Raw genomic sequence first — 16,408 nt, 5'->3', positions numbered from 1 at the left:
TATGTTGAATTTAGGATAAATAAGATCCACATGTTGAATTTAGGATAAATAAGATCCACATGTTGAATTTAGGATTATATGATGCACAGGTTAAATTTAGGATAAATAAGATCCACATGTTGAATTTAGGGTAAATATAATGCATATGTTGAATTTAGGATAAATAAGATCCGCATGTTGAATTTAGGATAAATATGATGCATATGTTGAATTTAGGATAAATAAGATCCACATGTTGAATTTAGGATAAATAAGATCCACATGTTGAATTTAGGATTAATATGATGCATATGTTGAATTTAGGATAAATATGATGCACATGTTGAATTTAGGATAAATATGATGCACATGTTGAATTTAGGATCATTAAAATGCACATGTTGAATTTAGGATAAATAAGATCCACATGTTGAATTTAGGATAGATATAATGCATATGTTGAATTTAGGATAAATAAGATCCACATGTTGAATTTAGGATTAATATGATGCACATGTTGAATGTAGGATAAATAATATCCACATGTTGAATTTAGGATTAACATGATGCACATGTTGAATTTAGGATCATTAAAATGCACATGTTGAATTTAGGATAAATAAGATCCACATGTTGAATTTAGGATAAATAAGATGCACATGTTGAATTTAGGATAAATAAGATCCACATGTTGAATTTAGGATAAATAAGATCCACATGTTGAATTTAGGATCATTAAAATGCATATGTTGAATTCAGGATAAATAAGATCCACATGTTGAATTTAGGATTAATATGACGCATATGTTGAATTTAGGATAAATAAGATGCATATGTTGAATTTAGGATAAATAAGATCCACATGTTGAATTTAGGATAAATATGCATATGTTGAATTTAGGATCATTAAAATGCATATGTTGAATTTAGGATAAATATGATGCACATGTTGAATTTAGGATAAATAAGATCCACATGTTGAATTTAGGATTAATATGATGCATATGTTGAATTTAGGATAAATAAGATCCACATGTTGAATTTAGGATAAATATGATGCATATGTTGAATTTAGGATAAATAAGATCCACATGTTGAATTTAGGATAAATATGATGCATATGTTGAATTTAGGATAAATATGATGCACATGTTGAATTTAGGATAAATATGATGCACATGTTGAATTTAGGATTAATATGATGCACATGTTGAATTTAGGATAAAAAAGATGCATATGTTGAATTTAGGATAGATATAATGCATATGTTGAATTTAGGATAGATATAATGCATATGTTGAATTTAGGATAAATAAGATCCACATGTTGAATTTAGGATTAATATGATGCACATGTTGAATGTAGGATAAATAAGATCCACATGTTGAATTTAGGATTAACATGATGCACATGTTGAATTTAGGATTAATATGATGCACATGTTGAATTTAGGATAAAAAAGATGCATATGTTGAATTTAAGATCATTAAAATGCACATGTTGAATTTAGGATAAATAAGATCCACATGTTGAATTTAGAATCATTAAGATCCACATATTGAATTTAGGATAAATAAAATGCATATGTTGAATTTAGGATCATTAAAATGCACATGTTGAATTTAGGATAATATGATGCACATGTTGAATTTAGGATTAATATGATGCACATGTTGAATTTAGGATAAAAAAGATGTATATGTTGAATTTAGGATCATTAAAATGCACATGTTGAATTTAGGATAAATAAGATCCACATGTTGAATTTGAGATTAATATGATGCATATGTTGAATTTAGGATCATTAAAATGCACATGTTGAATTTAGGATAAATAAGATCCACATGTTGAATTTAGGATAAATAAGATGCACATATTGAATTTAGGATAAATAAGATCCACATGTTGAATGTAGGATTAATATGATGCACATGTTGAATTTAGGATAAATAAGATCCACTTGTTGAATTTAGGATAAATAAGATCCACATGTTGAATTTAGGATTAATATGATGCACATGTTGAATTTAGGATAAAAAAGATGCATATGTTGAATTTAGGATCATTAAAATGCACATGTTGAATTTAGGATAAATAAGATCCACATGTTGAATTTAGAATCATTAAGATCCACATGTTGAATTTAGGATAAATAAGATCCACATGTTGAATTTAGGATCATTAAGATCCACATGTTGAATGTAGGATTAATATGATGCACATGTTGAATTTAGGATAAATATTATGTACATGTTGAATTTAGGATCATTAAGATCCACATGTTGAATTTAGGATTAATATTATGCACATGTTGAATTTAGGATCATTAAGATCCACATGTTGAATTTAGGATAAATGAGATCCACATGTTGAGTTTTGGATCATTAAGACACAGTGAAAGTAAGGTCATTAAGATACAATGAATGCAAGGTCATTAAGACACACACTGAATTTAAGCTCAATACATTGTGGTCAAATAATCCCAAAGAACGTATTTCAGAAACAAACTGAATATATATTAACTTAGTTACTTAAATCTAAATAAAATAAGTATGAAGTTTAAAAATTTCATAATTATGCTTAAAAAAATGCTAAATCCATTAATTTTTGACAGTGGATTTATGACTTGGACATAAGTAAATGTTATGTAAAAACAAACAAACGAACAAACAAAGTAAATAAATAAACAAAATTCAATACATGCTAGGGTTAATGAAAGTTATTTGTTGATATTTTGTTCACAGCCAGTAGACATTATACTGTAATTCTTACCATATAAGGTATTGCTATTCAATGGTTGGCTGATTTTTATTGCACTTTAACACATTTAAATATACACCTTTGGATTATGAGTCCAATGCTCTACCATGCCTAGTGAAATGTATTTGAAGATACCATGTGATTTCATGATTCAGCATGGTGATGTCCTATGTAAATGAACATACAATATGTACTCCGGTGTTCAAGTACTTTCTATCATAAATAATTTGAAGGTCCAAGTAAATGAACATATGATATGGACTCAGGAGTTCAGGTACTTTTTATCATAAATAATTTGTAACTTTTACCAAAACAGAACACAGCCATACTATATAACCTTTCTTTCAGATAAGCTCAAATATAAATAAAAATATAAAAACTATATTGTTTAAAACCACTTTTAGAAAATACTATTTAAAACAATCTTACTATCTATGTTACTGATGTTAAATCCCAAACACCATACACACTCAATCTTTTGTTAGTAGTAAATCCCAAACAACATACATTTTCAAACTTTTGTTAGAAAATATGCAAGAGAAAATGAGAAAAAGTGAAGTTTATATTGTAAAAAAATAGCACTAGACTGTAATTTTCTACCTGTGCATAAATGTATGCTAATGCTAGTATAGGTAATCAGATATGAAATTGATTGCATGATGTCATCTAGAACGTATTTGAGTGATTTTCATTATTTGTGTTCCCAGCTGAAAAATATAAGTGGTATATCTAAATAACTGACTAAAAATGACTTTCATCTTTGCATACAAAATTCTTATCTTGCATTCAGTAATAGTATTAAATACATTTGTAATGTACTTTTCATAATTATCGATTACACAATCCAATGTTTTTCTTCCTAAAAACTTGATTTCTCTGGACAATCACTCTTATCTATTTTGGATTTCATTATGGTTCATATTGTTCTTGGTGACTTCTTGCTACATTAAATCTTGAAGGACCAAATGTATCATCCATGTAACACAAATAATTTGATTCCAAGAAAAATAAAGTATTCTTGAAGGACCAAATGTATCATCCATGTAATACAAATAATTTGATTCCAAGAAAAATAAATAATTCTTGAAGGACCAAATGTATCATCCATGTAACACAAATAATTTGATTCCAAGAAAAATAAATAATTCTTGAAGGACCAAATGTATCATCCATGTAATACAAATAATTTGATTCCAAGAAAAATAAAGTATTCTTGAAGGACCAAATGTATCATCCATGTAACACAAATAATTTGATTCCAAGAAAAATATTCTTGAAGGACCAAATGTATCATCCATGTAACACAAATAATTTGATTCCAAGAAAAATAAAGTATTCTTGAAGAACCAAATGTATCATCCATGTAATACAAATAATTTGATTCCAAGAAAAATAAAGTATTCTTGAAGGACCAAATGTATCATCCATGTAACACAAATAATTTGATTCCAAGAAAAATAAAGTATTCATTGTTCATACTATTATGAAAGATGGAATTGTTTTGTTGTAAATAATAAATCTCAAATCCGATGGAATTGTCTTGTTGTAAATAACAAATCTTAAATCCAATGGAATTGTCTTGTTGTAAATAACAAATCTCAAATCCAATGGAATTGTCTTGTTATAAATAACAAATCTCGAATCAGATGGAATTGTCTTGTTGTAAATAACAAAATCCGATGGAATTGTCTTGTTGTAAATAACAAATCTCAAATCCGATGGAATTGTCTTGTTGTAAATAATAAATCTCAAATCCGATGGAATTGTCTTGTTGTAAATAATAAATCTCAAATCCGATGGAATTGTCTTGTTGTAAATAACAAATCTGAAATCCAAATACCCCTATTCATCTGATAGTAAGTTTGTTGATTAACACAACCCTCCATTTCACAACATTTGGTTCAGTTTAACCTATGGATATATTCTGTCTGAAGATATGCCCACCCCTTACTTTCTTTTTAACCTTACGTTTATTGGAGTGCCCTCCCTTCCCTCCCCCAGACAAGTTTTATCATGGTAGAAAGACTGTTATGTATTAATATATACTACACATTATTCATGGTGAACTTTATATTTATTCCTTCTCTTAAGCTCCAGATCCAAACACAATTCTGGGTCACTTTGATTACACATTTAATGTTTCCAGAACCTGTATTAAGAATGCATATATGTCAGTAAGAAAATTTAAATTATCATAACAAAACTTTTTCTCTTAAAATCTATCAAAAGCCTTTATGTCTACTGAGGACATGAAATCTATCAAAAACAAAATATTTCTCTCTAATGAAGTTTTGAAATCTATTTTTTTTTAAATTTCGCTTTACCGAGGACATGGAAACTATTGTTTTCTAAAACAGAGAACTTGAAATCTATTAAAACAAAGAATTTCTCTCTACTGAGAACCTGAAAACTATCCCTCTACTAAGTATTGGAGATCTATAAAAAAACAAAAAAACAATGTGTCTGTACATACATTCCATAGCCTATCAAATGTACAGTACTTCTGCCATGATTAGCCTTGGGGTTCTGTATTGTGATGTGATGAAGAGTGGAGCGTAGGTTTATCAGTGGACAAGGTTTTCTTTGATGAAAATTTGCCTGAATTTTGTAAATGTTGAAAAGTGCCTTATCAACAAGCATGGTCGTATCATCAGAAAAGTACAGTACTTTATTTAGAATTGTAAAACTTATGGAAAATCATCAAAGTTATCTTAAGTATTTGAAAGTCAAACCAGAACGTAATCAACAATTACATAGCTCACTTCTATACCACTTTCAAAAGAGTCCAGTAACCATTGAAAACAATAATTAGGCCAAGAAAAAAATACATTTCCTATTGCGCTGCTTTTGAAATTAGAGTAGGCAGGTCTTTCTTTAAACAATATATATATATAAAGTGTTTATGTGATTTTTAATTTATTTTTTTAATTTTTTTTTTTAATTTAACCATGGGGGAAAAAAGTGCTAGGTTTGTCAGTGAGAAACAGGGATGGTCATCTGACCTGAAACACATTTTTTTGTTTGACCTTATTATGCAAAAATAAATTCAGACTAAAATGATCTTGACAATAAAATTTTGGCCCCTCTGAATGGGCATACTTTATAAATACAAATTTAGAACCCTTAGCTCACTTGCCAAAGAGTAGGTATTATAAAACTCACTTCAAATTGTTGCCTATGACCTAGAATGAAAGAATGGTTGAGATGCAGTAAGAATGTACATATACTAATAGTTCTATATATGTGGATGCCAACGCTGATGCTAACATGAGTCGCAGTACAATAACTCTACTCTACTTTGTAGAGGTGAGCTATGAATTGAAAACCTAGTGCTATTTCCTTTATTTGCTATACTGGACTGAGGTATAATCAACAGCAATATACCTTTTCTCATTTTTTATTGCACTGAAATAATGAAATGAATAATTAAGAACGTTTCTCATAGATAAAAGCTGCATAATTACAATATATAATTGATTCACTGAATAAAGACATGACAAATTGCATATACAATCCTGTCTCCCTGAACCATTAACAGCCACTTTCTCATTTCTCTCTCCGTCATGTTTAAGCCAGAATTCCAGTGTTCTGGATGCCAATAATCTGCATTGTTCATTAGTATGGACTTCCATTATGTCCCCAGTAAATGACGTCCCCAATAATATTTCCCCAATAACATAAAAATCCCCAATTCATTACAGTTAATTATCCAGACAACTGGTTTTCTCCCAATAGGTCTGGATAATTAGTGCTTTACATATGTATTACACCTCACTTAATGGTTATCTCCCTTAGTCAAAACTGTTCCCTCCCTCAGCACAATGGATAAGGGAGAAAGCACTGTTTTTATACCTGCACATTGCACTATAGAAGCATTTGTGTATATTCAGTCAAGAGATCAACCATCAGCTGCAATGATTTTTCCATTAATCTGTGGATTTGTGTTATATAATACCATTGAGTGTTTTAAGTTACTTATTATCAATTGTTAATTATTTATTCCATCCTTTTGCTCAATGTCATGCTTAAAGCATCCCTAGTGGTTCAGATTTCTAAAATGTAATCTCATTCTGGAAATGATTTCTTTAAGAAAAATTAAAGCTTTGCAACAAAGTTAACCAACCCCCCTCCCAAAAAAAAAATCAGTGAACTATTCCTAATAGTATTCATTTGAAAACTATTTTGGTCACTATATGGCAGCTAAAACAACTGTTGCCTTTAAAATCAGCTAATTTTAAGAATTACAAGACCAGCATGACAATGAGCTTACTTGTACATATTATGTAATTACCTCCCTTGAAATACTGTCCGTCATCATAAGGATGTGCCTTCCATAATAAAAGTACTGAATAATTGATCATAATTCCTTTTTACGGCGTAAGGATAACAAAGAGAGTAACTTAATCTGCAGTGAAGACAACAATTATTTACTCCTGCAACCAATGATCATAGTCAGCAGTATCTCTTTAATTTGATAGATGGCAGCACAATATAAATCGGTCTAACATTATTTCCTGTCTACTTCCTGGTTTACAAACAAACAAAAATTTAAAACATCTTGATCTTGCTTTAAAAGCCTCTAGATCTTACAAATTATGGACATTATTGTCGCTCAGAGAGGAGTTTAAACATGAGGAGCAAAGTTATCTGTGTGAAAGCAATTAAATGATCAGGAAGCAAAAAATAAACATTATCATTGTTGAAAATGTAAAATTACATATTTTGATATCTGTATAAAAAAATGGAATATGCTGCATTTTCACATAATTGCCTTTGTGATTCTTATCAATAGTTATTTTTGCAACAGATGCATTTCCTATATCTATATAATCCACATACCATTTCATATAATTATATAATCCACATACCATTTCATATAATTATATAACTCACATACCATTCAACAATTTGTTCTGAAAAATTCTTGAGATATTTAGTGTGTTGGGTTACTTAGTCTTTAAACATGCCATAATTTAATTTTCATAAGGCCATTTATTTTCATTTTTTTAAAATTTCTTTTTGTTGCATTTTTTAAAAAGTTTCTCTGTCTCTAATGTATCAAACATATCAAACATTAATAAAAGTTATAGAGTGACAGTTTTCTATTTACTACATGAAGATGAAGTGTATGCTTAAATACACTTCATGTAAAATGACAATCATTCACATTTCTTTTTCATCTTCATTAACAGCAGACAAACTACAAAACTATAATGAACGGTTAGTTTTATTGCAGAAATCATTTTAATGCTATAAATATTCAGAATAAATATAATTTACGCATGTTCAGATCTGATGATATGACTTTTAAATTCAGGTCCCAATAACATTTGTGCTTCCTGTTCATGTATAAATTATCTATGATGAACACTATTTAAAATAATTTGACATAAGAATGAGCAATTTCATCAGGACTTTAAATAAGTAAAAAAATGTCTACTCATTACTTTGAAAAGAGAATTTTTTACTGACTGATTATTAATTTTTTCCTGTTACACAAAGCACAACATTATTTTAAATTTTAAAAATAAGTTTTAGTTAAGACTATCAGAGTATTATAATCTTTGCTATAAATGCTGTGTCTTCTTATTTAAATAGGTGTGTCAATTTGATATTAAGCACATACATGTGTGATCCTATTGAATTTTATTTAATTTGGTTTAACAGCCCTTCAACACACTTCAGGTTATGTAGAACAGTCTCCCAGGGGGAAAATAAGAGAAATGTGACCTTTAATAAAAATCGCAGATAAGAAAATAATGTTAATAGCATTACATTTAATATATAATTGGATGGTGCTAAAGAATGAACTTAAGGAGACCAAGTTATTAAGATATGCTCTTTTTATTAATTTAAAAATGAAACAAAATGCCATTGATATATGTGTTATGAATAATGCATTCTTAAGGATAATACAAGATCTAATATTTGTTCTGGCCAATGATAAAACCCAAGGGGAACCAAATACTGGGACTGTTTTTTCTGTGGCTCCACCTATTGAGAGGTTAACTTGCTACGATCCTTCATTAATATTACGTGGGACAGATCAATATGTCAATCAAGAACAATGTCAACAGAAACTCCTCTTCTACAGAGTAGATAAATCTGATTGGAACAGTAAGCATTCTATAGGCTAAGAAATTGGTGGGCAACTATTTCTTAAGCACAAAATTCTCATGATCTATTGCAGGCAATGTGTGCGTGTTGGCTAGAAAAAGGAGATAAATGAAAATGGAATGAGGAAGGACTTACCGTGTAGCATTCATGAACAACTCACGAAACATGTATAGAACATAACGAATTTTATCTTCATCCATCACAGTCCATGGCGAGAAGCTATAACTGAAATATCAAAAGCAATAATTATACAATACTAAGAAATACACAGTCACCCAAGTACATGACTTCAATTGAATCAAACATAACCAGGGTTATAACAACAAATCTCATAACAAATATTGAGGAGTATAACAATATTGTAAATTTGTAACAATATTGTAAATTTATAACAATATTGGAAATTTACAACACTATCACAAATTTACAAAGGACACAAAATTACCTTATCATGACTTCAGTGTTATTTAGGAGGATTACAATTTTTATTTTTTGTTATGATTTCATATAAACTTTATATTATGATTACATCTACATTTTTTATAATGATTACATCTACATTTTTTATAATGATTCCATATACATTTTTTATTATAATTATATATAGATTTGTTGTTATGATTACATATACATTTTTTATTATGATAACATATACATTTTTTGTGTGTGATGTGTGTGATTTAGATTTTTAACGTAGCTTTAACAATTTTTCAGTCATATTGGTACGATGTCTGCAGTGTGGCAGTTTATAGTGATGTCTAGCACTGGGGCATCATGCTGCAGACATGTAGCATGATGTCCCACCCAGACACATTATCCTGACACCAGGCCGACTAGTCCTAACACTAACCTCTTAAAGCTGAGCACCAAGCGAGGCAGCTGTTAGTACCATTTTTATAAGTCTTTGGTATGACTCGTCTGGGGTTCGCACCCACGACCAACCGCATCCGAGGTGGACACTCTAACCACTAGGTCACCTGAGCGATGTACATTTTTTGTTATGATTACATTTTGATGATGAAACTGGGAAGTCAAATACAGGGTCTAATCTAGAACAGGTGATTGCAAAATTGAGGCTAATTTCTAAAAAATCATGCTGAAAAATGGACAAAATGTACAAAAATCCTACAGTACATTTTCAAGCCCTACCTTTATTTGATCCTTAAATTATAGTTATATTCAGAAAAATTTCCACTTTATTTCAAATGGAATGTAGAATTTGGCTCCTAAATTTTTAGTTCTAGAATATACCCTTCAAATATCTATGCTTAGGACCAATACTGCCAAGATGTTATGACTGAAAGTAATAAGATAAACAAAACAACTTTCACAAAAGACAACCTGATTTTCATCAATTACAGCAACATTTTGTTAGAGATCTCTCTGAGTTGTGAGGAAAATGACATGATGTGTAATCAATTTGTGGGGAAAATGACATGCTGTGTAATCAATTTGTGGGTAAACTGACATGCTGTGTAATCAGTTTGTGGGGAAAATGGAATGCTGTGTAATCAATTTGTGGGGAAAATGACATGCCGTGTAATCAATTTGTGGGGAAAATGACATTCTCTATAGTCAATGTATGAGGGAAAATGGCATTCTGTATAATCAATTTGTGGGAAAATAGCATTCTGTATAATCAATTTATGGGGAAATGGCATGTTGTAATATCAATTTGTGTGGAAAATGGCATGCTGTATAATCAATTTGTGTGGAAAATGGCATGCTATATAATCAATTTGTGTGGAAAATGGCATGCTGCATAATCAATTTGTGTGGAAAATGGCATGCTGTATAATCAATTTATGGTGAAAAAGGCATGTTGTGATATCATTAAACATTATTTTAGGCAGACACCAATGAAGAAAGCATTTCTAAGCTTGCCAATAAAACTGTCAATGTCTATGAGAAACATGAGTCTCATCATCACAATGATATTTTATGTCACATCATCTCATCATCACAATGATATTTTATGTCACATCATCTCATCATCACAATGATATTTTATGTCACATCATCTCATCATCACAATGATATTTTATGTCACATCATCTCATCATCACAATGATATTTTATGTCACATCATCTCATCATCACAATGATATTTTATGTCACATCATCTCATCATCACAATGATATTTTATGTCACATCATCTCATCATCACAATGATATTTTATGTCACATCATCTCATTAGCCAATCAAATCACTTTTCCAAATTTTGAGAAAGCTTCATTTCGGTATTATAAGGAAAGCTCATTTGTTTTTTTTACTAGACCCTTGCTTCACAAAGATCTCATGGAGCCAAAAATAAGGTCTGGTAGGGGATGCAACTCTCGGTATTTCATACTTCATCTACACATAAAGTACAGACCCTGATCTGCAAGTGCAGTCGAGTGTATGCAATAAATGACCAAATATGGTACACAAATAAAATTTGTCTGGTTTTGCACTCACTTGGTGATGTTCTCTATATATTCTGGAACTTTAGTTTGCTTAATGACCAGAAATTCTTCATCAGAACACTGACTGTGATACGACAGGACATCCAGGGCAACTCTGTATTTCTGCTCTGACCGTCGTATCTTGTCGTACAACTGAAATTAAAAGCCATAATGAATTTTTTCAGTTTAATAATTTAAATAAAAGAGATTATATGAATTGTGTGTTGCAATGGTTAATCTGCTCAATGAATAAAGAGATGGTGGATGATTGGCTTTTAGATGTCACTTGTTCTGATTATGACAGCTAAGCCAATTGCTGGATTTATGACCATGTACACATTTAATGAATCAACAATTTCTCTATGTGTAAAAAAATTTATTTTGGTTTATTTCTAAGCCTTAAATCACAATAATGCCATAAAGACTGTAGAAAATAATTCCATGAAAGTTTGATATTAACAATAAGGTTACTTTTCTTTAATGTTTTGATGCTTTGTTCAGTAGAACTTTCAAGAATTTTTACTATCTCTACTGAAACAAATATTATGAAGTCAAGACACAATTAAATCTGTCTGGCTTCTAAGACTATCTACCTTGGCATGATGCAGGGCCAGTCCACAATAAACAGCAAAAGTTTCGAATGATTCCTCATCTGCCTTGGTAAAGGTCCCATTCAACTTGTTCACCATCTGAACCACTCCAATCGTACTGAAAAAAGGAAGTACTACCATGAAAGGGAGAGCACTTTTAGATTTGAATTCTTGGAAGCAAAACAAAATAAACCAAAGGCAACTGAAAGTATAGACAAATATTTTTTCATTAAGTTATGCTACTATTTTAAACAATTAGCCATCACTTCAACTCCAGGTCACTACAGCCAGCAATTCTACTCCAGGTCATAACCATAGCCTTCACTTCTACTCCAGGTCATAACCATAGCCATCACTTCTACTCCAGGTCATAACCATAGCCATCACTTCTACTCCAGGTCATAACCATAGCCATCACTTCTACTCCAGGTCATAACCATAGCCATCACTTCTACTCCAGGTCATAACCATAGCCAGCAATTCTACTCCAGGTCATAACCATAGCCTTCTCTTCTACTCCAGGTCATAACCATAGCCATCACTTCTACTCCAGGTCATAACCATAGCCATCACTTCTACTCCAGGTCATAACCATAGCCATCACTTCTACTCCAGGTCATAACCATAGCCATCAGTTCTACTCCAGGTCATAACCATAGCCAGCAATTCTACTCCAGATCATAACCATAGCCATCACTTCTACTCCAGGTCATAACCATAGCCATCACTTCTACTCCAGGTCATAACCATAGCCAGCAATTCTACTCCAGGTCATAACCATAGCCATCACTTCTACTCCAGGTCATAACCATAGCAATCAGTTCTACTCCAGGTCATAACCATAGCCAGCAATTCTACTCCAGGTCATAACCATAGCCATCACTTCTACTCCAGGTCATAACCATAGCCATCACTTCTACTCCAGGTCATAACCATAGCCATCACTTCCACTCCAGGTCATAACCATAGCCATCACTTCTACTCCAGGTCATAACAATAGCCAGCAATTCTACTCCAGATCATAACCATAGCCATCACTTCTACTCCAGGTCATAACCATAGCCATCACTTCTACTCCAGGTCATAACCATAGCCATCACTTCTACTCCAGGTCATAACCATAACCAGCAATTCTACTCCAGGTCATAACCATAGCCATCACTTCTACTCCAGGTCATAACCATAGCCATCACTTCTACTCCAGGTCATAACCATAGCCAGCAATGCTACTCCAGGTCATAACCATAGCCAGCAATTCTACTCCAGGTCATAACCAAACCATCACTTCTACTCCAGGTCATAACCATAGCCATCACTTCTACTCCAGGTCATAACCATAGCCATCACTTCTACTCCAGGTCATAACCATAGCCAGCACTTCTACTCCAGGTCATAACCATAGCCATCACTTCTACTCCAGGTCATAACCATAACCAGCAATTCTACTCCAGGTCATAACCATAGCCATCACTTCTACTCCAGGTCATAACCATAGCCAGAAATTCTACTCCAGGTCATAACCATAGCTATCAATTCTACTCCAGGTCATAACCATAGCCATCACTTCTACTCCAGGTCATAACCAGAGCCATCACTTCTACTCCAGGTCATAACCATAGCCATCACTTCTACTCCAGGTCATAACCATAACCAGCAATTCTACTCCAGGTCATAACCATAGCCATCACTTCTACTCCAGGTCATAACCATAGCCATCACTTCTACTCCAGGTCATAACCATCACCAGCAATTCTACTCCAGGTCATAACCATAGCCATCACTTCTACTCCAGGTCATAACCATAACCAGCAATTCTACTCCAGGTCATAACCATAGCCATCACTTCTACTCCAGGTCATAACCATAGCCATCACTTCTACTCCAGGTCATAACCATAGCCAGCAATTCTACTCCAGGTCATAACCATAGCCATCACTTCTACTCCAGGTCATAACCATAGCCATCACTTCTACTCCAGGTCATAACCATAGCCATCACTTCTACTCCAGGTCATAACCATAGCCATCACTTCTACTCCAGGTCATAACCATAGCCATCACTTCTACTCCAGGTCATAACCATAGCCAGCAATTCTACTCCAGGTCATAACCATAGCCTTCACTTCTACTCCAGGTCATAACCATAGACAGCAATTCTACTCCAGGTCATAACCATAGCTATCAATTCTACTCCAGGTCATAACCATAGCCATCACTTCTACTCCAGGTCATAACCATAGCCATCACTTCTACTCCAGGTCATAACCATAGCCATCACTTCTACTCCAGGTCATAACCATTGCCATCACTTCTACTCCAGGTCATAACCATAGCCAGCAATTCTACTCCAGGTCATAACCATAGCCAGCAATTCTACTCCCAATTCTTCTCCAGGTCATAACCATAGTCTTCACTTCTACTCCAGGTCATAACCATAGCCATCACTTCTACTCCAGGCCATAACCATAGCCATCACTTCTACTCCAGGTCATAACCATAGCCATCACTTCTACTCCAGGTCATAACCATAGCCAGCAATGCTACTCCAGGTCATAACCATAGCCAGCAATTCTACTCCAGGTCATAACCAAACCATCACTTCTACTCCAGGTCATAACCATAGCCAGAAATTCTACTCCAGGTCATAACCATAGCTATCAATTCTACTCCAGGTCATAACCATAGCCATCACTTCTACTCCAGGTCATAACCAGAGCCATCACTTCTACTCCAGGTCATAACCATAGCCATCACTTCTACTCCAGGTCATAACCATAACCAGCAATTCTACTCCAGGTCATAACCATAGCCATCACTTCTACTCCAGGTCATAACCATAGCCATCACTTCTACTCCAGGTCATAACCATCACCAGCAATTCTACTCCAGGTCATAACCATAGCCATCACTTCTACTCCAGGTCATAACCATAACCAGCAATTCTACTCCAGGTCATAACCATAGCCATCACTTCTACTCCAGGTCATAACCATAGCCATCACTTCTACTCCAGGTCATAACCATAGCCAGCAATTCTACTCCAGGTCATAACCATAGCCATCACTTCTACTCCAGGTCATAACCATAGCCATCACTTCTACTCCAGGTCATAACCATAGCCATCACTTCTACTCCAGGTCATAACCATAGCCATCACTTCTACTCCAGGTCATAACCATAGCCATCAGTTCTACTCCAGGTCATAACCATAGCCAGCAATTCTACTCCAGGTCATAACCATAGCCTTCACCTCTACTCCAGGTCATAACCATAGCCATCACTTCTACTCCAGGTCATAACCATAGCCATCACTTCTACTCCAGGTCATAACCATAGCCATCACTTCTACTCCAGGTCATAACCATAGCCATCACTTCTACTCCAGGTCATAACCATAGCCAGCAATTCTACTCCAGGTCATAACCATAGCCTTCACTTCTACTCCAGGTCATAACCATAGACAGCAATTCTACTCCAGGTCATAACCATAGCTATCAATTCTACTCCAGGTCATAACCATAGCCATCACTTCTACTCCAGGTCATAACCATAGCCATCACTTCTACTCCAGGTCATAACCATAGCCATCACTTCTACTCCAGGTCATAACCATTGCCATCACTTCTACTCCAGGTCATAACCATAGCCAGCAATTCTACTCCAGGTCATAACCATAGCCAGCAATTCTACTCCCAATTCTTCTCCAGGTCATAACCATAGTCTTCACTTCTACTCCAGGTCATAACCATAGCCATCACTTCTACTCCAGGCCATAACCATAGCCATCACTTCTACTCCAGGTCATAACCATAGCCATCACTTCTACTCCAGGTCATAACCATAGCCAGCAATTCTACTCCAGGTCATAACCATAGCCTTCACTTCTACTCCAGGTCATAACCATAGACAGCAATTCTACTCCAGGTCATAACCATAGCTATCAATTCTACTCCAGGTCATAACCATAGCCATCACTTCTACTCCAGGTCATAACCATAGCCATCACTTCTACTCCAGGTCATAACCATAACCAGCAATTCTACTCCAGGTCATAACCATAGCCATCACTTCTACTCCAGGTCATAACCATAGCCATCACTTCTACTCCAGGTCATAACCATAGCCAGCAATTCTACTCCAGGTCATAACCATAGCCATCAGTTCTACTCCAGGTCATAACCACAGCCATCACTTCTACTCCAGGTCATAACCATAGCCATCACTTCTACTCCAGGTCATAACCATAGCCAGCAATTCTACTCCAGGTCATAACCATAGCCATCACTTCTACTCCAGGTCATAACCATAGCCATCACTTCTACTCCAGGTCATAACCATAGCCATCACTTCTACTCCAGGTCATAACCATAGCCATCACTTCTACTCCAGGCCATAACCATAGCCATCACTTCTACTCTAGGTCATAACCATAGCCTTCACTTCTACTCCAGGTCATAACCATAGCCATCACTTCTACTCCAGGTCATAACCATAGCCATCACTTCTACTCCAGGTCA

At 33.9% G+C, this 16,408-nt stretch overlaps 1 protein-coding gene across 7 annotated transcripts in view; it reads right to left on the bottom strand.

The window, feature by feature from the left end:
- Nucleotides 1-16,408, bottom strand: part of LOC149806550 (putative 3',5'-cyclic phosphodiesterase pde-5) — a 256,230-nt gene that overhangs the window by 80,657 nt on the left and 159,165 nt on the right. For all 7 annotated transcript variants that reach the window (XM_089954339.1, XM_089954332.1, XM_089954365.1 and 4 more), the window contains 3 exons: nt 11,896-12,010; nt 11,316-11,455; nt 8,992-9,081 (listed from right to left, as the gene is read on the bottom strand). In XM_089954339.1, the coding sequence (XP_089810465.1) occupies nt 8,992-9,081; nt 11,316-11,455; nt 11,896-12,010 (345 nt within the window). The remainder of the gene's footprint in view (nt 1-8,991; nt 9,082-11,315; nt 11,456-11,895; nt 12,011-16,408) is intronic.

The sequence above is a fragment of the Sinohyriopsis cumingii genome, chromosome 1, assembly GCF_028554795.1.
Source record: "Sinohyriopsis cumingii isolate HCF-2022 chromosome 1, ASM2855479v2, whole genome shotgun sequence".
In the NCBI taxonomy this organism is placed as follows: domain Eukaryota; kingdom Metazoa; phylum Mollusca; class Bivalvia; order Unionida; family Unionidae; genus Sinohyriopsis; species Sinohyriopsis cumingii.
This window is presented reverse-complemented; position numbering and strand designations above follow the sequence as displayed.